Source organism: Talpa occidentalis, unplaced genomic scaffold (assembly GCF_014898055.3).
Source record: "Talpa occidentalis isolate TD23 unplaced genomic scaffold, MPIMG_talOcc4v2.1 talOcc4.12, whole genome shotgun sequence".
In the NCBI taxonomy this organism is placed as follows: domain Eukaryota; kingdom Metazoa; phylum Chordata; class Mammalia; order Eulipotyphla; family Talpidae; genus Talpa; species Talpa occidentalis.
In genome coordinates, this window is record NW_023601212.1 from 94,911,939 (window position 1) to 94,937,565 (window position 25,627).

General features: G+C 48.3%; 1 protein-coding gene and 1 long non-coding RNA gene across 7 annotated transcripts in view; one reads left to right on the forward strand and one right to left on the reverse strand.

Annotated features, from left to right (window-relative positions):
* LOC119241912 (uncharacterized) overlaps positions 1 to 8,685 on the forward strand; it is a 29,832-nt gene extending 21,147 nt beyond the window's left edge. The window contains exon 4 of the long non-coding RNA XR_005124394.2: positions 6,322 to 8,685. This is a non-coding gene — a long non-coding RNA (uncharacterized LOC119241912). The remainder of the gene's footprint in view (positions 1 to 6,321) is intronic.
* Positions 575 to 25,627, reverse strand: part of MRTFB (myocardin related transcription factor B) — a 224,701-nt gene continuing 199,648 nt past the window's right edge. For all 6 annotated transcript variants that reach the window (XM_054693827.1, XM_037507576.2, XM_037507575.2 and 3 more), the window contains 9 exons: positions 19,886 to 20,020; positions 16,427 to 16,674; positions 12,731 to 12,860; positions 10,975 to 12,009; positions 9,469 to 9,603; positions 7,639 to 7,797; positions 7,263 to 7,400; positions 5,234 to 5,294; positions 575 to 3,398 (listed from right to left, as the gene is read on the reverse strand). In XM_054693827.1, the coding sequence (XP_054549802.1) occupies positions 2,863 to 3,398; positions 5,234 to 5,294; positions 7,263 to 7,400; positions 7,639 to 7,797; positions 9,469 to 9,603; positions 10,975 to 12,009; positions 12,731 to 12,860; positions 16,427 to 16,674; positions 19,886 to 20,020 (2,577 nt within the window). In that variant the 3' untranslated portion in view covers positions 575 to 2,862. The remainder of the gene's footprint in view (positions 3,399 to 5,233; positions 5,295 to 7,262; positions 7,401 to 7,638; positions 7,798 to 9,468; positions 9,604 to 10,974; positions 12,010 to 12,730; positions 12,861 to 16,426; positions 16,675 to 19,885; positions 20,021 to 25,627) is intronic.

The following is a 25,627-nucleotide window of genomic DNA, read 5'->3' on the forward strand; positions in this document are numbered from 1 at the left end:
CACGCTGTGCTCTGTGACCAACCTCACCTTCCAGTTAATGTGCTCGACCTCCAGGCGGCCTGCCTGGCGTCCTGTCAGCTGCAGTGCTGGGGGCACCTCTGCGGGCGGGGTCCCAGGGCCCGGGGCGCTCTGCTGGAGGGCGCGCAATAGCTGTTCTCGCTCAAGGTCTCTACAGAGGCCTGGGGGGCCGCGCTCCCCGCCTCTCTGACAGCCAGGCGCGCCGAGAGGGGGCACAGGCGAGGCAGGACGTGGTGGGGCTGCCCCGCAGCTGCGTGCTGGGCCTCAGCTGGGAGATCTGAGAGGATCTGCAGGAAGCTAAGTGGCCTGGAATGATCTAGGGTTGGGGGAGGAAGCCCGAGTCAGCTTGGGAGAGGCGGTGAGGGCCAGGAGCGCCTCTGCCGCTGTCCTCGGCTGCAGTGACAACCCAGGGCCGGTGGCGGAGCCGCAGGACTGTGCGGGTTTTTAAAGGAGATTGAGATCTCAAAAAGCAAACACAGACAGTGTCTGAGCAAGAGCTCCCATGAACTCAGAGCACAGCTATGCACGTACGCGGCAGGCGCTACACAGCGGCCCGCACGTCTCAGGGGGCGTCTAGACGGGGAGTCCTGAGGCTGCCCGAGGTGTCCCCGCACTGCTGTCTGTGCCCACGGCGGCCCGGACCCCCGGAGACCTCGGGTGTGACTTCTGTTCATTCTGCCCCGACGTGACCTGCTCTGCCTGGACAGGGGAGCTCCATCCTCTAGTGTCTCCGGAACGCTCGGCAGCTGAGACCGCGTTCCGGGCGTTAGTGGTTTTCTTGGCCATGTGACGTGTGCGCGGCGGCTCAGGGCAGCCCCTCTGGGAGCCGCGCACACCACGGTCCCCCAGCTGCTCGCCCTGCACTTTCGTGGCTGTGAAACTCGCCTCCATCAGAAGCCTCTTAGCACACACGCCTTTCCCACGCGCTCCATTCTGCGCGCTGACAGGGCAGAGGGGCCTGGGGATAGCGCCCCCCTCGCCTGGGTCGCTGCCGCCCGGGCCCAGGGACAGGTGCGGGCGGGAGCTCTCCTTGTCAGCGGACGTGCTGGTCCCTACAGGTGTGGACACGCGTGCGCGGCGGGGTGTGTTCTGGAGGGCAGCTGTCCTGCAGTAGGTTTCAAACCTGGTTTTAAAAAAGCAACAAGGGGCCTGAGTGCGGAAAAGGGGTCTGTGGACACAGCTCAGGATGGTGGGGACAGAACGTTGCTCGGCAAGTTTCCGGCACCCGCTGTGCAGGTGGCTGCTTCGGTCCCTCAGATGCCGGGGCTGGACACGCCATCGACTGGGCACGAGTCTGAGTGCGGCCAGAGAACACGCCACGGGCCAGACCTCCCACGAGAAAAGCACCTTCCCAGTCACCAGTGACGCCCGTGGAGACGGGGCCCGCGGGATGGAGCCCGCCTGAGGCGCTGGCACGCTGGGGTGCGGCCCCTCTTGTTGGGCTGGGGCAGGTGGTGACTGGACCCCTGCCCTGGGCTCGGGATTTCTACCCCGCGGAGCACGAGCGCCCACCTCAGGCCAGGCAGCGCCAGGCAGCCCGGGCTCCAGGTTTGGGTGACTGAATGCTGGAAAAACGGACTTTTCAGACATGCAGTAAAATCTACAAGCCGATATAAAAATCTGCATTAAGATCAGCTCTTCGGCAAAACAGACACCAGCCCCAGGTTCCCCAGGTTGTCTTCTGCACGTCCCCGTGGGAATGGCCTGGGGAGCGGCCTGCCCTGGGTGCGGGCGCGGCGTAGAGCATGACGTGGAACATGATGTGCAGTTTAGCGAAAACCTCCACGCTCCTGTTGTAGCTGTTCAGGCTATTTACATGTTGTCATAAACTAAATACGAGCTTGAAATAACTTTGGAGATCCTGCGACAGTTGGCATTTTAGAAAATTCTTAAATGGATAACTTTTTCTATGTAAAAAACTAATAAAACCTCCAGTTTTTCAATCTTAGGCGCGCGGGTGCGACATCCAGTTACAAGCCTGTGACGGAGACGGGGACGGTCAGAGCGGGGACCCGCGGCCGACCTGGAGCCACCCGGGAAGGTCCCGGCTTGAGGTCCCCCCCTCCTCACTCGCCAGCTCAGGAAGACGTTTGTGCTAAAGCCTTTTCGGGGTTCTTTGAGATGGGTCTGGTTACCTGAAAGTCAGCGTGGAGATACCCGCGGCTCAAGGACTCCGGGAGGAGCAGGGACCCCAAGGCGGCGGACGCCCCGCCCCGCCGAGGCCGTGCGGTCACGGGCCGCGCCCTCACAGGCTCACCAATGTCCCTGGACTGGTCGCCACAGTATGTTTGTCTGGTGATGGTCAAATGTCTTTCACTGAAATTTAAATTGCGAAATCTTAGATTCCAAAAAATCACAAAATAAACGAGGACACTACACATGACATGGGTTTCTAAAGGGAACCAGAACCGCTGGGCTGTGGTGGCTCTGGCCAGTGCCCGCACAGCCTCCGATCCCGGGCAGCACCCCGATGATCCGTCATCCCCGCATTCTTTTTTTGAGCGGCGCCGTCTGCCGTTCCTCTGGGGTCTTGAAGTGGCCGCAGAGGCGTAAAGGTAGTTGCTCACCAGGGAACGCTCACGTCATCCCCCTGCACGATTACTCTTCTTTCTCTAAAGGGACATGAGTCTTCTTGGGCAAGTGATGTTTCCAGAAGGCCCTGGCGCTATGAAATTGTAGAATCCTCTGCAGGTTGCAATGATGTGTTTTCAAACTTGGTTTCCAGGCTGACGGGCTGTGCGTTCTGACAGCCTGCGGTGATTGCAACAATGCAGCTATGGGTCTGTCTCTAAAAACAGGCTTTTCAGACTCCTCTTCCCCTGAGGCCTCATGAAACCTGTGACACTAGTCCCACGGCAGCGGCAGGTCTTGGGGGTCCAGAAACTCCGCAGAGAACACGCTGGACGCGGGGGTGCTGAGAGGCGTGAGTCCTGACGAGGAGCTGGGCATGGTGATGTCAAACCACTCCATGGTGTCCAGGTTTGAGTCAGGGAGGTCGAGAGAGAGACAGGACGTGCTCGCGGCAAACTGGGCCTCGGACGTCTCCATGGGTGAATGCGAGGAGTCCAGCACGCCGGGGTGACTCAGCAGGTCACTGTGGAGATCCTCCATCAGGGAGAAGGCCACGCGATCCTCACCGCCACTCGGGAGCGGGGCGATTTCGTTGGCCGGAGGTAAAGTTCCGTCCAAAAAAGCTTCCAGCTGGTTCTCTAGGCTGGCCGACAGGCTGCTCATAGGCTCTAGGGAAATGGGCGGGGCCATCTGGACCTGGGGGGGCGGCCGGGACACCGCTGTGCTGACGGGCATCGTGGTGATGCTGGCTGTCACTGGTCTCATTTTGGAAATGGGCGAGGGCTCTTCTTTTATAGGGAGGGAAATCTCTGCAAGATAATTCAAGTGATTAGTAGGTCACGATACAGCACGTAGGGCAATCACTTTGCTACTCTGTACCGATGTCTAGGAGGCTGGTCTAGAGGGAGGAAGAAAAAAAGGCTGTTGGTCGGTACGACCCCGGGTGGCCTTTAGGATGATGGACTCACTCTAACCATGTCGGTCTCTGACATTCTGATGTTTTCAATGCCTCGGAGTAGGAGCAGGCATGGAAAGCAGTGTCACTCCTCTAGCTCGGGGTGGTTTTGGATTACCTGGGCTTGGGGGCCTTCTCCTCAGTCATAACAGGCTCAAGACAGGGCCCGTTTCATCCTCCGCGCGGACCTGCCCTCCCAGCCGCGCGCCAGCTCTAGCGAGCGCGGAGCTGCGGGCCCAGGTGTTACAGTCCTGGAAAGGCACCGCGCCCTCTCCCGTCACCCCCGAATCCGCGCTAACAGCGTCCTCTCCTCTTCAGCAGGAGGTGATTCGCTTTTTCTTTCCTGTAAGTTTACATAGAGCCTGAGATTGGGTGACCGCCTGAACAAGCACCAGATCAAGTAGCAAAGTAATGGACTTATTAGCTGCATATCGTGAGTAAGGAATCTTTTTTACTCTCTCGTTCCTGAGAGTGAAATCATCATAAAATCCATTCTTCCTGTTGTATCTGCACAGACCAGCGCGTACAACTTGAGCCACTGGGATATGTTAACAGGTGAAGAACGAACCGAGGGTTTGCTTCCCATGGGCGACTCATCAGCTATGTGGAATCTGCCTCGCGGGGGGCAGTTTTCACTTCCCCTCACCTGTCGTCCTCTCTAGAACTGCTGCGGAAACTGAAAGTGCAGCCGAAGTAACTAGTCTTACAACCAACCACTCAAGCCCCTGTTCTCGTTACTGACTGGATGCTGTGACATACGGAAGTCACTGCTTTCACAGAATGTTTGATGACTTTGTCACATTTTAATTGCCAAGTTTAGGTTTGTCTTTATTTTCACCCTATTTGGGGAAAGGCACTTTATTTATCTTAAATTCAGAGCACAGGATGTCTTATTTTTAAAATTTCCATAGTTAAGTTATGAGTTTAGAGTCTATGTTCTGCCAAAACTCTGACAAGATCATTAACCTGTGCATGGAGAAATTTTGGTCACTATTAAAAAAATCTAAATGTCCTTTCATCAGGGACATTTTACAAAACTGTAAAATATTCCAAAATACCATTTAAATTGTTAAATGACTTTAGACTTATTTTTAAAGGTGTGTTAACCGATGTAAAGACAGTCTTGATTTTTCGGTGTGTGGTTAATATCCTCTATCCCTTTTTAAGACGATCTATTGTAGAATTTAAAATTAAATCTCAGACTTTGATAGGAAATAACAGGTCCCAGAGCCTTTGTTCCCCTTAACATTTTTTTCCCATTTATTGCTCAGATCGGATTCTATTGATTTCATTTTATATAGAAAGTGTTTCCGAATTGCCTTTGAATGTTAATAAAGTGACTAGAGCCCCAGTGAGCTAACTTGGTTGTTAGAAAACTCGCGCAGGAACAGGAATGTTTTTAGCCCATCACGGTGACTGAGAGACGTGGAATTAGCTTTGAAGCTTTTCAGTGTGGAATTTAAGCCTGGCTCCACGTGGCTGTTCTGAGACGTTCTGACTTACGCTGAAGCAGTGACTTCTGCTTACACTGCATTGTTTTACTGGCCTAAATGTAACAGATTTTAAAATAGTGAGTTTAGTTAGAAGAGTGTGGTTCGTGGAACCCAGAGAGGGCTGTGAGCGCTCGGGGAAAGCGTCTGTGACACGCGGGCGCTCTCCCTCCCCGGTGTGGCGAGACCCGTGACCTACCTCCACTCTTAATGAGGATGTCGAAGAGGTCGTCCATCTGCTGACTGTGAGCATTGGAAATCTGCGGCAGAGGAGAACACAGTAAGTTTTCTTTCCTAGACAAGCCTGGGAGCACGCGGGGCTGCAGACTCCGAGCGCCAATCTGTCGTGAACACACCGAGGCCGCCTGGGAAGTGAGGCCATTTGCCCGAAGTATCACAGCTGGTTAGTTGAGCGGTGACAGAATGGGGCTGAGGTTCCTAATGAGGACACTTAGCTACATCTCTACATCTTCCTGTGTTTTAAAAGGCGTCTTACACTTGTTTTAAAAAATGACTTTGTTCCGGGGCCTCCCTGGTGGCGCAAGGGGTGAGCGCAGCGCTGTGAAGCTGTCCGCAGCCACTGCAGCGCAGGTTTGATCCCCAGCCAGGGAGCTACCCACATGGCGCAGCAGACCTCTCCTGACTCGCCTGTTGCTCCCCTCAGCAATGGATTTCAGTAGATCTGCCTGTTCTGCTCCCCACTCTGTCTCTGGTGACTGCTCTCACCCCCCGGACCTCTGGCCTGTACCCCAGTTCTTGTATGCATAAATAAATCTTTAAAAAAAAAAAAAGACTTTGTTCCAGTAAAAATTACGGTCCATCTAAAGGAACAGGAGTGCACTCTTCAGCTTTACTGAGTCGGTCCATCCAATAAGCTGCATTTACATAATATATACATGAAGAACCTCAGAGCTCCTGGAGTTTGGTGCACAGAGGTGTTTATAAAAGAGGGACGACAGGTAGCACCTCATTTGAATACCAGGAAACCATATTGAACTTGGCTCCCTCAGTCTGTAAACATGAACCAGAGACCAATCAATGGCAGGGAGGCCAATCAGCCTTTTCAGTTTAAAGTGAGCTCATGATCCTTTGTTGTGCTGCCTTTCTGTTTTCTAAGACATTGCTGCAGTTACGCTCTTGGCAATTACTTCCTCTCTGCTCCCCTGTGAAGAGAACGGATGCTTCTTCTGAAAGGCCTCTGGGAGGACATTCTAGTCAGCATCATTTATTTCAATTCTTTTTGCAAATGTTTAAATCTATTTCTGAAATTTGGTTTTTTCCTTACAGATAAAGGTCCCGGCTGAGTCTGGAACTCAAGAACCTTCACTACGACTATGGTCACTTCTCTTGGCACCAAAGACTAGAGGACGCATATGCTAACTCCACACTCCCCAAGAGACACCCCACTGCCCTTCGTGAGACAGGCCCCGCACTGTCCCTTGGCACCAGGTGGTTTCTGCAGCTCCTCCCTGGCTCCACATAACCCTGCCTGTGTCACTCCAGGGAACATGGGCTCCTGCTCTGAGCATTGAACAATCTGGCTCTTGGCTTATCAGCACCCAGAGTGGGGTGGGTTCTCTCCTTGCACCTTCTGGGAGGCTGGGGTTCTTCCTGGAAAATGGTGAGTTTTAGGCTTAGTGGGGGGGGGGGGGGCCAGGAGAGGGTGTGACAAGGCTCCTGTGGCCAGGCACCCACCGGGAAGGAACGCTAGCCTTCCCACTCCTTGGAATAGGTGTGGCCACTCCTGCTGTCCCGTGCCACGAGGGAGGCTCAGCGGGGTGAGTGCCCAGAGCCACAGGCTCCTGGGTGGGTGTAGCTCATGATGAGGTGGGGAGACCTCCTAGAGCAGGAGGCACTGGACAGGCTGAAGGCCAGCCAGGAGGAAGAGGGCCAGCGTGATGCTGACCTGAGAAATCATGGCTTTAGAAAAGGGACTTGTATAAAGTACACGCCCTGGTCACTGTCGCGTCCAGCCCTAGTGTAACCCATACTCTGGTCCCAAAGGGAACGTTAGAAGAGAAACTATACATGTCTGAGTAATAGTCACTGCGGATTATACAGCTACTGAAACCTGCTTGGCAATCTTCACAGTGGACATTTTAAAATCATTCCCAGAGCAAACAAGCCTCCAGGCCATGAAATTTGCATTTCTCTGAAGGCAAGTTCATTGTAGAGAAGGATTCACGTTGAGGATGACACACCAAATGTAAGCCACAGGCCTCACTCACCTCTGGAAGGGCGGGCTGGGCACTGCATGTCTGCTTGATGGCCTCCTCGTACCGGGGAGGGTCTTTTGTCTTGGTGACTGGGCTCCCAAACAGGGAATGCTGGACGACGAACTGTTGGGGCGGAGGGGGTGAGCTAGGCTGTGGGAGACAGGATGGCACGTGTCAGTGCTGGACTCTCATGGCACCAAGTCAGGGGCCTCCCGGGCCCGGTGCGGGAGAAAGGTCACCGCCACTTGGTGACAGCCCAGCTGCCCCTTAATCATCATCGTATTTTCAGCCCATTCACATCGCGTCATTCCAGGTCTGCAGCATAGACTCGGGCTGACCTTACACCCCAGCGAGCATGGTTAGGAGCCAGTAATCGTCACAGGGTTACCTTGGTGGGCGTGTTAGGGCCGTTTTGCAGGGCTGGAAGTGGGGCGCTCCTGGGCTGAAGCACGCTGGCAGACGTCTTGTTGATAAAGGGCTGCTGGACCCCGGGCGCAGGTGACCTCTGGTACGGGAGGGCTGTGTTTGATGCTGAGTTTGTGAAAACCTAAAATGGTAAATATTTTCCATCAATTTCTCTTTTGTTTTTCCTAATAAAGAAAACCATGTTTAGAGTGGGGGTCAGAAAGCTCTGTGACGGGTCATGGAGCATACAGTGTGGGGTTCGCAGGCCACACCCTGAAGCCCAGAGGCAGCGGGGCCAACACGTGGCCCATGGGGGTGGCCGGTCCCCATCTCCCTACCCGGGGCCTGTGTGACGGCAGCAAAGCGTGGCTCAGTCCACTTTCCCGCTGAAAGGACAGCTGCCTTCCCCACCTTCCTCGCAGGGGCAGTCACCTGCTCTCCCCGCTCCAGTGTTCACGCGCTAACGATCCCGTGCCACCTGGCTCCCGACCGCCAAAGCCACGTGTGTAAACATAAATGTGGGACATCTCCTATTTGATATATTCCAAAGTAAACGCTCCCCTCCCCTCTCCCCCCAACATTTGTATTATAAAGTATTTTTCTAAAAAGTGGAAGTATGCGTGTTTATGATGCAGGCCGCTCTGTAGATACTGCCTTTTCCCCGCAACAGCACGAGCTCCCGCCATCTGTGTCCGCCGGAGAGTGAAGACCTGATTCTTACACGCACTGGGAATCCAAGAAACCCGTGGCGCTCTCCCCTGCTCACTGTGGGGGGTGGCACCAAGCCCCGGGCTCTCCAAGGTGCGCCTGCTCATCCTGCCGACGGGGTCTTGACGGGGACTCCTCTTGAACAAGCTGAATTTCATTATAATTGGGGGAAAAATTGCTTCCTTTGAATTGGAAGTAGTGAGTCCTAAGTCAAGAATTTTGACATTTAGTGAATGAACCCTCATTTCCGGCCTCTGTTGTTTTTCTCTGACTGAACATTTGCTACACTGAAGTGTCACCTTGAGCCCAGACTAAGTGCTCTGCTCCCTGTGCTTCCCAGGGATGCCCAGAGACACTTGTACGCAGGACAGCTGTTGACCTAAGCGGCAGTTTGTCTGTCCAGGGCACCTTGATCCAGCTGCACACACCTAATTACCTTTCATATTGAAAATCAAAATTCTAGACCTAAAAATCTCAAGGTTTAAGAGAGTGTAAGATACATTTTTGCGGGCTTCAGATTTTTCTAGTGCAGGCGTGCATATAGCTCCATCTACTGGTTAACAGGGATTTTTGGTTACTTTTGGGGCCACTTAATATCAGAATTTTTGGTAGAGGCTGATACAGCGGATACTGAGCCCTAGATCAAAGCAGTCATTTTAAGGATGAAGAAACTGTCAGAAGTAGAATGTGAACTGTACCTAAGACGTAGGAAGTGCTGAACCAGAATGACAAGCCGACCTAGGCCTCTGGCTCATTTCAGAGAGTATCTTTCTAAATCTTGAGATAACTTTTCCCAGGGAACACCAGTTACCCGCCCCCCCCCCCGCCCCCAAATGATTAACTTGGAAAGAAACTTTAGATTCTATAAGGGTTAAAAAAACACTTTGGAGGCTTCCTCGGGAATGGAGTGTGACTGTGAGGGCCCCTATCTTTCAGTAACAGGGGACTTTCTTTCCCAAGTACTGGATAAGCAGCGCTAGCAGAATCTGACCTGGGCTCCCGGATGGCACCGGTCACAGACGCAAGCAAACAGGAGCTTCAGGCTTCTACAAAGACACTTGGTAATGACTGAGCAGGTAACATAAAAACTGAAATGTTCACCAACCTTTCGGACTTGCTGGGGCTGACTGAGCACACGCGGTGTGAACGCGTCCTGCTTCTGAGGTGCAGGCGGGGCCAGGGCTGAGGACAGGGCAGCAGCTGCTATCTGGGGCTGAGTCTGGATTCCTGCTTGTGGGGCCTAGGAGACAAATTAAAAAATTGAACTGTCAGAAACAAAAGTTAGAACCAAGAGTTTAAATGTGAAATAACTGGTCACTTGGGGGACTGTATTTAAAGTAGGTCAAAATGTTTACAGATACACACGTCACATGAATTGAACCTTAGCAATTCTAAACCTGAGAATTTAAGACCATACCAGTCATTTTCATGTTGTTGTTTAAGTGGCAAAGATTTTTTTTTTCAAAGATTTATTTATTTATACCAGCACTGGGTACAGTCAGAGCGCGGGAGGGTGAGAGAATTCCCCAGAGCCAGAGCGGGAGCATAACAGGCCGAAGGACCGAAGTACACTGCTGAGGGGAGCAGCGGGCGGCAGGAGAGGTCTGCGCGCCATGTGGGTCCCTCGCCCGGCAGCCGGGGATCGAACCGGCGCTGCAGAGGCTGTGGGCAGCTTCGCAACCCAGTGCTCAACTGCTGTGCCACCGGGGAGGCCCAAGTGGCAAAGATTTTTCATTTGAAAATTTTGGGAAAAGAGAAAACTACAATAATGAGAACCTACTGCAGCTCTATACACACCAGGCCAGGTGTTGTAATAATGGCAACAAGGAATTGCTGTCAGCCAGCTGTGTGCCAGGCGACACAGGCCCAAATGACACAGTTCTTGATTGTAGAACATCCACGCCGGTAGAAGACTGGATGGGGAAAAAGTTACAACACAGACTTCCAGTTCCCAGACACTCAATACTGAAAAGAGAAACTAGGGCTTCTGCGCATGCCCAGGGCTTTGGGGTCATGCCTCCTAACCCCAGGGGCACGAGTAAGTCTGTCCACAGGGTAGATACTGGGCAGTGCAGGGGGAGGAGCAGTGGTTCAAGAGACCCGCGGCTCACAGCTTGTTAAAACCTACCAGGTCCCGGCTACGGGAAGGGCAGCACACAGGCCACACAGGCAGGAAAGGGCAGGGCAGGTTCACTGGACTTTCAACATCTCAACATCCCCACTCCTAAGCTTGGGGTCACAATTTCCTTAGTCTCCTTGGCATTAAAGAACTACACTTGGGAGGCAGATTATAGGCTGGCCAAGGAAGAAAAGCTCTGGAGTCAGAAGGCCTACATTTGGGTGGTATCTCTATCCTGGGGAGTTTAAACTTTTTAGGACCTCAGTTTCCCTATCTAGAAGTGGGCTGGTCACTTGGGGGACCACTGGCTATTCTGGGGGAAGGAAACCATTTCAAGTATTATATAAAAACAGTGCCAGCCAGTCATATTCTTGAATGGCCCCCCTCGCCCCCAGACACGTTTCTGCGACTGTTAAGCCTGATTTAAATGCCTGAAAAAGCTCAGGCCCTCTGGGCAGGCCATAAAGCAGAGTTAGAAGACACACTTCACACCTGGAGTTTGAGGCTGCCTACTGGGAGCTGCACGGAGGTGACGCTGGAGCCCTGGATGGACACTGGCAGCAGCAGCTGAGCAGTCTGTGTGGTCAGTAACGCCTGGGGCTGAGCGACGAGGGCCGGTGGCGGCTGCCCCTGGGGACTCACGTAGAACTGGGGTATGATGCTCTGCGGTTCCGCCTGGGCCACCGGGACCTCTTGCTTGATAACGACAGCCTTTTTGGCAACGAGGGTCTGGCCGCCCACAGGGAGGGGCTGGCCTGCAGGATGGCCGGCTCCCGGGCTGGGCTGCCTGGAGCTGGAGCAGTCTGTGAGCGCCGTCTCGTCTTTGATGGAAGAGCCGCCATGTTTCTGGTCTAACTGACTGATGGGATTTGCTGGTGCGCCAGGCTGGGCTTCCAGCGGCCGCTGTTGCTGCTGCTGTCCTCGTTTTTCAACCTCAAGTTGCATTTTCAGAACTTCCACAAGTTTCTGCTCTTGTTCCAGTTTCCTCTTTAGCTCTTCAATCTGCTTCTCTTTCTCCTGAAGCTTGCGATCCTTCTCAGCAGCGTCCAGTTCCAGGTTGGACAGAGTGCTGCTGGTGGGACTCAGGCTGTCTTCGTTATTTGTTACCCTCAAAGGAGATGAGCACAGGAACTGTGAAGGGGACATCATGGTCATAATCTCGGTGAAAGTGTCTGCCATGTTCGTGTCCTCAGTACTGAGGCTGGACTGTTCGGAGGGAGACGGGGAGATTGGCAGGGGGGAGTTAACAGTTTCCACCTGGGGTGCGTTGCTGGTTCCGGCAGCTGGCAATTCTGTCTTAAAAGTGGAGCTTGAGCTAGTCACAGAGTTGTGTAGTGTTGTAACGGGCAGCGCCATGGTGACCTCTGGGTTGCTGGTGACAACAGCAGATGTTGATACCGCCACGCTGCCGCCAGCTGCTACGCTGCTGCTCACTTCCTGGTAGGGCTTCAGGCGTTCGATGAGGTCTGGTTTAGTGCCCGACACTGGGAGCCCCCTTAACTTCAGCTCTGTCTTCAGTTCTGATACCTGGAAGTACAAACACAGGAGACATCTGCTTTTGCTATTATTACCTCCCGACAACTCTACACGAGCTCTGGTGGCGGAAACAATGCCTGCATCTGTCGGTGGATTCCATATCACTGCACATTTGAGAGAGGGACAGTTTCTTCTCTAACATATAAACACACAGCTACCGACCTGGAGAACTTCAGAGGACTGAGATAAAGTCATAGTTTTTAGAGGGTAGTTTCTGTTATGTCAAAGAGAACATTAACTACCAGCAGTGGTAACAGCTACACTTACTGAATAGTTACCATGCCAGACATGGTTGGAAGTGTTTATTCTTTCAATCAATATTCACATGAGATCGGTGCTATTTTCCCATTTTACAGGTGAGGTCACAGCAGAGCACTCACTAGTGCAAGCTAGGGTAGAAACCAAGAAGTCTGGCCCTGGAGATTGTGTTCTTAAGTGTTAAACATTTTTCTGCTTTGCCCAAATTTGGCGTTAAGCAGCGAAGAAAAAAATCAGACTTTGCAGTTAAGTAGAACTGGTAGGGTGCTTGTGTATGGTATACACTCAATGAATGAGAGTTATTATTGGTCATTTTAATAGAAACTTAATGGAAGTAAAAAGGAAGCAACTCTGTAAAGGTTACATTGTTGGTGCAGCTGAAGGTCTCCTGATCTGCTAGCCAGATCAGGCATTTTTGTGGTACTTCTGGGCAAGTTCTATTGGGAATCATCACCTTTAAGTCATCCAGGCTAGAAGGCAGAGGTCCTGGCTTTCTCACGGGAGCAGATGTATTCTGTCTTGGTGTATTGGGCGTGGTATTGCTCAAAGCTGAATTCCCACTGTTATTTTTGTCATTTAGTGGCCTTAAAAAGAAAATCAAAGTTTATTAAAATAATTTCTAGATTTGCTGTTTCTTCTGCTAACAATTAATTGGTTAACTTATGGTGAACCATGGTCATGGAGTGGCAAACCCAGTATTATAAAATTGTCAAATTAGATCCCAATAAATATTTCTGCAGGATATGTTTACTTGTTTGGGAGAAATTTAGAAAGTGGTCCTCAGCTTCATATGAAAATACAAAGGACCAAGAATGGCCATTGGATCCTTTAAGAAGAAAAGTAAGCTGGAAGAATCACACCACTGGATATCAAAATTTATTACAGTCCGTTATTTAGATGGTATGGTGCTAGTGTAAGGACAGAGCAGACAAATGGGAAAGACTCGAGAATCCAGAAATAGCACCCCCTGGTGGTGCGTTGGCCCTTGAGTTATCAAAAGATGACACTGAGGCGCCATGGAGAAATTGTAGGCCTTCTCACAAGTGGGACTGGGGAAACTGGAGAGTAATACATAAAAAAATGGGGATCTTGACCCCTACACCTCATAGCATCCCCAAAATGTAAATGTGAATTCCAAAAATAGAGCAAAAACTTTTGATAATATCTTCATGGCTTTTGGATAGGAAAAGATTTCTTCAACAGGATGCGAAAAGCACTAACTAAAAGGGATACCTTGAAGGGGGTGAAAAGCCAATAGGAGGAAATACTTGTAACATTTCTGACAGAGGCCTGATATCTGGAATAGACAAAGAAGCCTTGCAAGTCAGCAGGAAGTAAGACAGAAAACCCAATAAGACAGACAACCCAATAGAGCAAGCATACCCCAAGATGGTGCAGCGGAACGGTCTATATATATATGTGAACAAGTGCTTAACCCGTGAGGAATGAGGAAAATGAAAACGAAAAGCACATCGGAATAGCATTGCTCCCTGCACCCACAAAGACGCATCTCACCACAAATACGTCGAGTGAAAGAAGCTGGACACGTACGTGTACTGTAGGATTGCACTGACAGACTGTTCAAAAACAGGCAAAACTAACCTGTGGGACAAAAGTCAGGACAGGCACTGAAAAGGGATACTAGGGACCTTTTGGGGACCCTGGTAAAGTTCCATTTCTTAATGTAGGTGGTAATTATGGGGGCTAACTTTGGCATCAGTTTTCACTTTTGGGTTATGGACTTCTTTGTATGTAAATTATACTTAAAATACAGTTTTTTTTAAATAGTGCTGAATCAATTGTTAAGTTCTAAAGTTAGGTTCTTTTGCAGTAATTTCCCTAAACCCCTTCCCATGTCAAAGCCAGGTCCACTTCTGACTTCTACTGTGACACTCGGCAAGTCCTTTCTGGGTGACTGACACCTGCCGGAGAAAGGGGCAGGCAACGCTACCTTGATAGTGTCTGTTCTACCGCAGCCTGAGGCTTTATCATGGTATCAGCCTTGGTGCTGAAGTCAGAGACTTTGTCAAATAGATTCCAGGAAGCCTATGTCTGAGGCAAATTCTGGCCTTGTCAACAGCTAACCCTGGCATTCATTTTGGGGTCTTTTTAAACCTGCCTAAATTTTGTTGAAGTTAAACACTTTAAGTATTAGAGATGAAATTTCTCTAAATTTAGATGAAATGAAAAATATTTTAAATGCAACTGTTTATATTTAGGGTTATGAAAACATTTGATTAAATCACTTTCTCAATCTTATTTTCATTATTGTTCCCCCAAGGGGCATTTTTTAGACCTCTTTTCCCTATTCATGCTCCCCATGAAATTTTAATCCCTCGGATATACTGCAGATCTGTCTCTGCACCACATGTATTTCTGTGCTCTATTAGTAAAAGTGTAAAATTCCCCTCAACCAACCTGTGCTCCTTGTGAATTATTCTCTCCACAATGTAGATTTAAATTAATGATTCTGTTCATGCTCTTTTTGGTTGAGATCTACAATACTTGTTACTATTTGTAGCAATTCAGTGTTTAGCTGAAACTTTAAAGTAGCAAAACTATTATGAGTTGATTTATTTCCCTTCAAAATCAATAGAAAGAAAAGCAGGGGAAGGCAGACGAGTGTGGCCGTGTGTAGAGGACACCCCAAAGTTCAGAGCCAGGAAGTGACTTTCCAGGGCCTTCCGTGTGGCTTGGGGACTCGGGCCCTCTCCCGCCCTCTCCGCACCAGGGGCTGCCTTGCCAGCTGGAACCCCACCACCTGGGCGCTGCAGACTTCCACACTCAGTAGTGGTAGAATTTTGGTAAAAAGAAAATGTGTTATAAAATCTCTTTTAAATTAGGCAGAACTTATATGCCGTCTTTGTGTGGTGAAACACAAAAGGTGATCTTTGCTCTTCCTTGTTTTGGGATCTTTCGGGGTGATGTTTTCCTGGGGCGGTGGGTGGTGGCTCAGCGGCAGGGAGGAGGAGAGGGGAATTGAGACCCCATCGGCACAGACACCTGCCAGAGCGCGCACACCCCCTGCCCGGATATGCTGCGCACCACATGGCCGCTCTCTTTCACCCCAGGGAGGACCATGTCAGATTCCACGAGAAAACCCTTTCATGGGCCAGCGTCCTCGTCTGGGAGCAGGGTCAGCACCACCAGCGGCACCGGGGCCTGTGGGGGAGGAGAGGAGCCCGGGCAGGCGCGTGCGGGGCTGGCGAGGAGCCCAGGCCTGGGACTACCGTGGGTGCCCCGGCCGCAAGGGTGGGTGCTGGGGGTGCTCCCGGGTCGGGGCGCAGCCGTGGCAGCACAGTGTCTCTGATACGCCTCCAGTTCTCTTTGGCCTTTCCTGGTTCCCTTCCAATGTCAGCAACTCACCCAAACCTGCCTGCTCTTAAAATGATAAAACCCTACAAAAATTCTTTCTTCCTTCATCTCTGTGCCTGATGTTTTAGATTTAGCTACTTCACAATAAGGGCGGAATGACTAATAGGGCTGGTCCTCAAGATATTTGGATCTTAAGTGAACTGATAATCGTTAGCACATGAGGACATATTTCTCGGAGTGAAACTTTTTAGTGCATCTTAATCCTTTTCTACTTCCAGAAAACAGACCGGAGCCCCATGAAGGGTTGCTAAATCTACGGCAGAAAAACAAGTTCCTACAGGGAATGTGATCACAGACAGGCACTGCCGCCTCCTTCCCCTGCGCTCGCCCTCCTGTCATTCCTGTGCTCCAAGGACCCTCCCAAGCCTTTTCCTCTTTAAATATCTTGCCTTTTCCAGGTTTCCTTGATGATTCCAGCTTTTATGCTGTTCTTTAAAAAACCACCCCATGTCTACCACATCTTCCACCTATGCTTTTCTCATGGCATTTAATACTGTTTGAGTAAATAAGAGCAAATCTTTTCTGGATGAACAGTTATGAAACATAACTTCTAACTTGAAACATTCAGAACCTATCCCGGAGGACAAAACCTGGACTGAAGCGCAGGCTATTCTCTCTGCTGACTTTAGACACGGAGAAGCTGTGATGGGACTAAAATGAAAATAATCCCTGAGGACACGTAAATCCGCCTCCAATCTTTAGCAACTACTAGCTCCTCATGAATAGCCAATAGCCACAGCACAATGCACTCTAGGAAGCGGCGGGACCAGCGTACTTGAGTGGCGCGGGCAGGATGGTCTGGTAGTTGTAGTGCTGCTGCTGCTGGCTCAGGATCTGGAGCTGCAGGAAGAGCTGCTGCTGCTGGAGCAGGCGGGCGTAGTTGGAGTCCATCTGCGGCTCATTCTTCTCACCTCTCTGGTCCGGTGGAATGTACTGGTGGTACTTCAGCTTCTTCACCCGTGGTTTGGGGTCTTTACACTTTTTGCTCCGGTGTTTGTCATTTGGATTCTTGGGATGGCTTTGCTGTTTTCCAGAAGAAGAAAATAAGACTATTGTAAGAGCTGCTAGTCCACTGTGTGTCTAAATGATTTGAGATTAAAATGCAAGCACCTTTCCATTCTAGAAAGCAATGTACTAAATATATTTCAAGAGCCCTGGAAACAATCGCATCCTTGAAATTTGGCTCCTAAAAACTTCCTTCCTCCTGCTGCACTGGCCCCTGAGTCTAAGGGTCCGATGCTTATTTAGCATTATTTATTTAAATCAACAATATTATCTTTGGGTCTCCCACGTAGACACACTGCTAAGTACCTACAAACATTACCTCTTCCTGAAGAAAAAAAGGTGGTACATTAAGAACATGACAGGCAAAGATAAGGATGGTTCACTCTAACTCTATAATATTTATAATTGTTAAAAAACCTATGGAGAATATGTAAAAATAGAAAAATGCTTCTAAATGAAAATAAACCAGACTATAAAGCTATGTATTTTTAGGGAAAATGACAGAGAAAATTAAAATACCAAGTAATGTGGATATGAATTTTTAAAAAATCTTGAAATAATTGCATTTTTATTCTGAAAATGTGGTATGAGACTCCATCTTATGGTCAAGAATCCGATTATTATTTCCTGAGTTATTTTCTTCCCCATTTTTAAATTATCAGATCAATTTCTACTTTTTAGTACTCATAAGATAACTTCACCTGAAAGAACAGTCCATCAACAAAACAAGATAGAATTCCTCAGCTGCCTTAGGCCAGACACCTAGTAAAGACGACTCTGAGAAGGAGCAAATGAAATCCAGCTATTCATGTGAACTTGTTATATATGTTCCTGTTCACAAAATGAGGAAATTGCCATCCCCCCACAAAACACCCTAAACAAAGAACAAAAATCACGGTATCCTACACATCACAAATCACCAGTCCTGACATTTGCTCTTTACCCCGTGGCCACTTCTGTTCGGTCACGCCGACTTCCTTGTTCACACACTTCGGATTTTCCTCCCACGGGACATCCTCAAGGTCATCCTTCACCTCTTTTAGACCTCTGCCCCAATGTTTCCTGCTTATTTCCCCAGCGCGCTCTAGCTAGAGCAGGTGTCCCTCTCCTCCCTTACGTTGCTCACCCCCTAGGACACGCTGCACTTGTAGCCTGCTTGTCTTCTGCTCTCATCTGTGGGGTGGCGTGCCTGGGGCGTGTCGTGCCCAGGGTGTGTCCTCCACGGCCCTACCTACTCCTGCCACTTCGCCCAGTGTCTGGCACATAGAGGTACATGACTGTGGCTGCTGACCAGAAGCCAGTTGAATTATCAGTGCTTACGACACATCCCAATGTCAGAAGATTCTCCTGCCCACTGAAACATCCTCCTGCAGTCTCACAATACCAATTCACTGTTTTCTGGTTACTTTTTCATTAATAACAAATTTTTTTTCTAGCTTTTTCAAATCAGTCACAACATGGAATGAGGTCTGGGCTGTGGAGGTTTGATGGTAATTGTTACACAATGAGAAAAGAGCCGACTCAGCCACACCTCAGGACCTGTTGAGGAGGGAGGGGAACACAGACACAATGACTCGTATTCCCTGGGCTAAATACACCGTTACCTGTTAGTGGGCACATGTCTATTTTCTCAGGAAGTGAGGACAGGAAGTTACTTCCCTCAGAGAAAAACCCGAAGAGCTGCGATCTGCTTACAGCACATACTACCTGCCCTTTCCCTAGGCTTCCTTCTAGGACTTCCGCCCCAACCCTTGAATTTCACATTTGGAAATAATACACCTTGTCCTAACACCTCCTTAAAGACAGATGCTTGTGAAGAGCAGAAATCCAGAGCAGAGGCGAGGTGGGGGACGCATGCTCAGTACCTGGGGGAAGGTGGGCTGGCGTTCAGGCCTGTGCCTCTAGTGGCACCTGCTTGGGGGTGGGAAGAGGCGCCAAGAGCTGAATACACTGACACAGTTGCCACTTGCCACCCTCTGGAATTTCTGGATCCTATACTAAGTGGTGGAAGATGATGAAGTACACCAGATATGCCCCACAGCCATGGCCACACTGACAGAGAGTCTGGGGTAGCAAGAGAGCCTTTCTCTTCAGGAAGGACAAAGACAAGGACAAGTCCAGTGAACAGACAGACGTGAGGGAGGCAGCAGGCTAAGTGCAGACTGCAGGGTTAGCTGGGAGGCGGCCAGGCTGGGAGGCAGGGGACAGGTCCCTCCTGGCCTTGTCACGTCTTCAGAACTCAGTCTCCGCTGAGTGGTAAGGAGGCTGAGCCAGCTCCCCGGTGTCCTTTGTCAGTTTTGAGATCTATGTTTGAAATCTGTTTTGCTGGTTTTGGCAAAAACCATATCTGAAATGATTACCTATTCCTCAGTTGACCTCCCCGCTACCCCGTTACTTTATCTAATATTTCTAAATATACTTTTAGAATCTTAAAAAATGTACTATATACTAAAATATTTTACACTTCCTTGGGATTTACGCTAATGAATGGTGCCACAAGTCTGCAGTTTATCTGAAGAACAAACTAAACTTCATTGGGCCAAAGCTGCTAAATCAAAAAAAAATGTACCTGCTTCTCTAAAACCTTTAACCTGTCATGTAATATCTATCTGGAATGCCACTGGGTTTGACCTTGTTTATAAAGTTCAAAACCACGTCACCAGTAGACAACTGCTGGAGAGGCCGCGACCAAGTGCCGCACGGCGCCTTGCTCCATGCCTGCTTCATCTCAGCGCTGGTCATCTTCACCACTCCCAAGGCCTTTCTGCACAGCTCTGCGGTCTCATACAGACCAAATTCTGTGCTGTTCTTCTGTGACCAGGATAACCGGTCACTTGTTGAAGGCCTGGCCCAGCAGCCTTCCTCTGCTCTCCTGTTCGCGGCTAAAAGGCAGCCGGTGCCGGCAGCCTCTGCAGCGCTGGTTCGATCCCCGGCCACCTGCGAGGGTCTCACATGGCATGACAGACCTCTCCTGCCGCGCCCGCTGCTCCCCTCAGCAGTGTATTTCATCTTTCTGCCTGTTCTGCTCCCCGCTCTGGCTCTGGTGAATTCTCTCACCCTCCCGTGTCTCTGACTGTACCCAGTGCTTGTATAAATAAATAAATAAACAAACAAACAAACAAATAAATAAATTAAAAAAAAGGCAGCTGGGCAATGCAGATGCAGGCCAGAGTCTCAGGCACACAGTCACGGTCAAGACACTCAAACCCCATGTCTGCAGGGCACCCACCTTCACCAGTGCTGGCCCGGGCTTTGCTGAGGACACAGTGTTTGTGGGGAGGACAGGAGCTGTGCACCTTGCAGGGGTTTGATCCGCAGGAGGAGTTTTCAAGAATTCAGGAACTGCTGGGGGCACTGAAGTAAACTGGTGAGAAAGGCAGAAAAGAACAAGTCTGTGAAATTACTTATTAAATTATCAATAATTTAATAAATCAGTGAAAATATGAAAACCAGAATATAAAGGAATGACCTAATTTTAAAAAAGAAAGTCTGCTAAAAAAGAAACAAAAGAAAAATACATTATGGGCCTCCCCGGTGGCGCAGCGGTTGAGCGCTGGGTTACGAAGCTGCCCGCGGCCTCTGCGGCGCCGGTTCGATCCCCGGCTGCTCCCCGGCCACCTGAGGAGGGTCCCACATGGCACGCAGACCTCTCCTGCCGCCCGCTGCTCCCCTCAGCAGTGTACTTCGGTCCTTCTGCCTGCTCTGCTCCCCGCTCTGGCTCTGGTGAATTCTCTCACCCTCCCGCGCTTCTGACTGTACCCAGTGCATGTGTAAACAGAACAAACAAACAAAACAAATAAATAAATAAACATGCCTCTATAAAAAAAAAAAAAAAAAAGAAAAATACATTATGACGCCTGAGGTCCAGCTGGTGGAATAGCAAGCTTCACGTTAGTGGAGTCAATTATTTAGGCTTTGCTTTCATGGTGATGAAAAAGCTGAAGCTAATTAAGATTAGGCTGAGTAAACTGTAGAAAATGTTTTCTCAAAAATATGGTCAGAACCAACTTTTGTAGCAGAAAGAGCTATCAAAACCATCTATGCCCCGCGTAAGGTCTGCTTGCCTGCTGTACCCGCCATCCCAGCCCCGGCTAATTCGAACGTGACATTCGGCCTTCCTTACAGGGCCTGAGGAAGCCCCTGCACCCCACTCCAGACCCGGCAACCTCTGCCGAGAAAGCTGTCAGCTACCTGGAGTCCCTCTGCTCTTGTGTCCTGGAAAGTTTACGTTCCTATCGCCAAGCCTGACTGTACTTGCTAAACATCTCCCTCACTGCCCCCCATTTCCTGCACTGGGGGAGTCAGATGAAGAATCTATGCTGATGAGAGTGACCTGTTTCACTGACGACCTGCCTCACTTACAGGAAGAAACTAATATACTAAGCAATTACTGAATCTCAGCTTGGAGTCATGTCTGAACAAAGGCAGCTACAGATTTTGTTCCTTATCAAGTCTCACTAGCAGTCTACTTCAAGTAGATTTTAAGTGTTCATTTACTGGAAAAAGTTATTACTACTATAATAAATCAATTAAATATTGCCCGTCAATTACTACTTGAGCTCACTATGACCAGCCTTGTCTAAAGAAAAAATGTCTTTATCACTTCTACTTTCCCGAACAATTCTCAAATGCATTACAACAATCAAGATCAGTTCTCTTGAAGTGTTTGGTTTTAAAAATAGTAAACTGTATTTTCCCTCCTTAAAATAAATGACCTGAAAACTCAGAGGGCTATTAGCAGCAAGAAATATGAAGCTTGGCACATACTAGTTACTCAATAAATATTTGTTTAATGGGTGAATGGAAATTCCTTGTGGCTGTGCTCACGCTAGGCCCGTACTCAAGCCAGCTGAGACAGCATGCAGCTCACTGTGCTCGCCTGTGTTGGCTCCATCCTCAGGTTTTTGTTTTGTCTTGATTTTAGTTTTTCAGTAATTATTTGTGTTGACAACTTGACTTTTAAAGATGGCTGTATTCAACTCCATTTTCAAACAGAAATGAAAAGACTCATCTGCGAGTCTTGACACCTGTTTCAAGCTGACTCTGTCCGCAAATGGCCCCGCGACAGCAGGCTCCTCAGCAAACCTCTGACATGAAGTGAATGGTGATGGGCAGCTGACAGCAGCTTTAAGGGACATGATTTTATGTTGTTTTCCTTTCACTCTGCACATTTTTTAGAAATGAGGATATTTATCTCTGGGTCAATTTTCACACAGGAGAAAAACATTCCTTGGCTATTAAATAACTGGCGTATGAAGTAGAACCAGATAGTTGAACTGTGAAATATGTATGTGTACTTCTTTGAAGATTAAACCCCACTAACCCACAGCCTATTTTACCCCCACTCCCTGATATGACAGTAATGATGTGTTTGGGAACAGTTAATGTTAATAATCTGAGTAATAACCCAGGCGTGTGAATGTGGTGTCCACTGTATTTATGAAACTGGCTTGTCTTTATTTCTAGACCCTGCCTACCTGACTTCAGCCCTGATTACTGATACGGTTTATCTCCACTTAGCAGGAGGAGCCAGCTTAGAGAATTGACACCGTGAGACCAGTTTTACCAGAGATGAACTGATACACAGAAGTTCCAACGGTGAATTTCTGGTCACAAAAAAAAATCATCAAACTGCTAAATAAAGACCAAAATGTCTAGTATTCAACAGTAGTTTGTATCCACTGACTCACTCACTCACCCGCTTCCCAACCCTCTGTTAAAGCAGGGCTGCGGGTAGTGGCCCCCTGGCAGCGCAAGACCAGGCCACTCTGGCATCACGGGCGCATAGCCATGTCCACACTTGCTCAGACTGGGGTCGCCAAGACATGCCAGCGACCTCATGAGCGATCTCTGGGATGTGGAGGACCCAGAGTCCTCGGAGAAAACGTGCAGCCCCACACACGGTCCTGGCTAAAATTTTTTCCCCCTCATCTATGTTGGAACAAAACAACCTAAAGTGAAACCACCTTATCTGCAGACCCGGCTCTACACTCATCTTTGCTCTGTTGGTATCTGTGTGACTCTTCTCATTGGGACACCACAGATTCCAGCACAACACAGAAATCACCCAACCAGGACACAGAACTTGTTGAGTTCACCTCGTCTGAGGATGTAGCCTAGGTCCAAAGTGAGGGCTATCTGAGTTCTTACATTTAGCCAGTCTTTATGACATGCCTTAGAAGGGACCAAAAAAAAAAAAAAAAAAAAAAAAAACCAAACCTGAAAACCCACAAAATCAAACTTAGATTATGTCCTAGTGGCTTGTAACCAAAGTAATCCAAATATTAATAATTCTGAAATGACAATATTACAAGGAGGGTCAAGCAAGGAATATCTGAGCTAGAAAGGATACTATACTTACTTTTTCTATAACAAATTGAGCAATATGTTAAAATCCTTAAAAGAATGTTTTAAATTTCCACTGAGGTTAAGTTCACTGCATGCATCATCAAAATTTAATCTCAAAAAGATTCAGCCGTGGCTTTGCTTTGTCTATTGGCTCCACTCACTGTTTCCATCACAAGTCACAGGCTTCACGCCATCAGCCCTGTAACTGTCATCATCACATCATGAAAGAAAATGCCAGAAGAACACTGTTGCTTGGGCCTCCCCTGGTGGCACCACACTGTGAAGCTGTTCCCAGCCTCTGCAGCGCCAGTTCAATACTGGCCGGCTGCGAGGGTCCCACATAGCGCGGCGGACCTCTCCTGTCGCACCCGCTGCTCCCCTCAGCAGTGTATTTCATCAGTCTGCCTGTTCTCTTCCCCGCTCTGTCTCTGGTGAATCCTCTCACCCTCCTGCGCATCTGGCCTGTACCCTGGTTCTTGTGTAAACATGAGTAAATAAATCTTTAAAAAAAAAAAAAAAAAAAGAATACTGTTGCTTAAAGAAGGATATTTTTGCTTTAAATAGAACTCAAAATAAAACACCTCCAGTTTTAAGACTGACTGTTCCCTTATTGAAACTGCTATAGGAAAAGTTCTGCTATGAAAGAAAAAATAAGTCAGAGCAAATGTTTAAGTGGATTAATGTATTGTTTCAAGTGTCTGCACTGGTGCATTCTGAGAAGAAGATTCCAGTATATTCCCTTTTTATTATAATTTTTTAAATGCAACCCAGAGATTGAAATCTAAAAACCAGATATTTAAAAAAAGCATTTTTGTATTGTCGATTTTAAATACACAATAAATGTGTTTTTAATTTAGGATATAGAAGCGTGCTTAGTTAAGATGGCAATATGCAAATAAATTAAAAATGCAGTTCTTTAAATATTGTTTCCATATTCTAATCCCCAGACAAATAAAATACACTAGTCAATGAATGGGTTGAATAGAAATTAGAAACACATGCTTTCTATATTCAATAGATATGTAAAATTCCAGCTGTGTTAAAACCTACCACCTAGTGCTGACCATTTGTTGCACAAGAGTTGAACACAAAAGTGAACTGATCCACTGGCACAATGCTGGTGGACATTTAGTCAGTACTTAATTTGCTGATTAGCAGTGAGGGTTTACATCTTAAAAGTCTACTTTTAAAAAACTGAGGTAAAATATACATAAAATTAACCATTTTTAAGTGCTTAGTTCTAGGGCATGAAGTACAATGAGGCTGCCCTGCAACCATCACCACCACTCACCCCCTTTCATCTTCTAAATCTAAAATTCTAATCATTAATCAGCACACCACCTCCCCGGACCCCTCCCCAGCCCCTAACAACCACCATTCAACTTCTGTCTCTATGAATTTTGACTGTTCTAGGTGCCTCTTATATAGAGAATCACACGTTTTCCCTTTTGTGACAGGCTTATTTCACTTAGCATAATGACCTCAAGGTTCATCCATGCTGTAACAAGTATCGGAACTTTCTTTTTAAGGCTGAGCAATATTCCACCGTGTGTTATGTACCACATTTTGTCTACCCATGTATTCCTGCTTTCAACTCCTTTGGGCAGATACCCAGAAGTGGGATTGCAGAATCAGATGGCACTTCTATTTTTAACTTTTGAGGACCTGCTATGCCATTTTCTGTAATGGATGTACATTTCACATTCCCACATCCTCACCAATCCCTAGTAATGTTTTCTTTCTTTTTTTTTTTTTGATAGCAGCCATTCTAACAGTGTGAGGTGGTATCTTATTGTGGGTTTGCTTTACATTTCTTTAGTGGGTTTGCTTAGCATGTTTTAATGTGCTAATTGGCCATCTGTTAACCCTCTATAGAGAAATGTCTCTTCTAGTCCTTTGTCCACTTTTAAATGAAGTTGTTCGGTTTTTTGTTGTACTTGTTGAGATGTAGAAATACTTCATATATTTTGGATATTAACCCACTGTGAGATAGAGTATTTGCAAATATTTTCTCCCTTCCTGTGAGTTGCTCTTTACTCTGTTGATAGTGTCCACCGAGGCACAGAAGTTTTTGATTGGGTATTTGTTTGGTGTAGATCTCTGGCACAGGTCTGTCTGGTTTCTAGAGCTTTTATAAAGTTATTTTGGTCAGCAGTTTATTCAGTGGAGAACAGGGCTGGGACCTTCCTATGCTGCCATACTGTTGACATGCATTATCTTTCATGTGAGATTTTCTGTCCCTTGAGAGACAGTGTTAAGTGTGCAGATACATGCAGAAACATCTCAAAATGTGAGTCTATTTAGTATAGTTGACTCTTGAACACTGTGGCGGGTAGAGACCATCCATGTACTCAAAAATCTGTATATACCTTTGGACCCTACTGCCTCCCCGTACTTAACTACAGTCATCCCTTGTTATGCATGGGTATTTGTTTCCGGACTCCCCTCCCCCTGTGGATGCCAAAATCTAAGGAAGCTCCAGTTCCTCAGTGCTGGCCCTTTGTAGCTGCAAGTCCTACATCTGTGGATTCAACCAACCAGATGTCAGCTGGCTGAATCCATGAATGCAGAATCTGCAGGAGGGAAAAAAACACATGTAGGCGGACTGGTACAGTTCAACCCA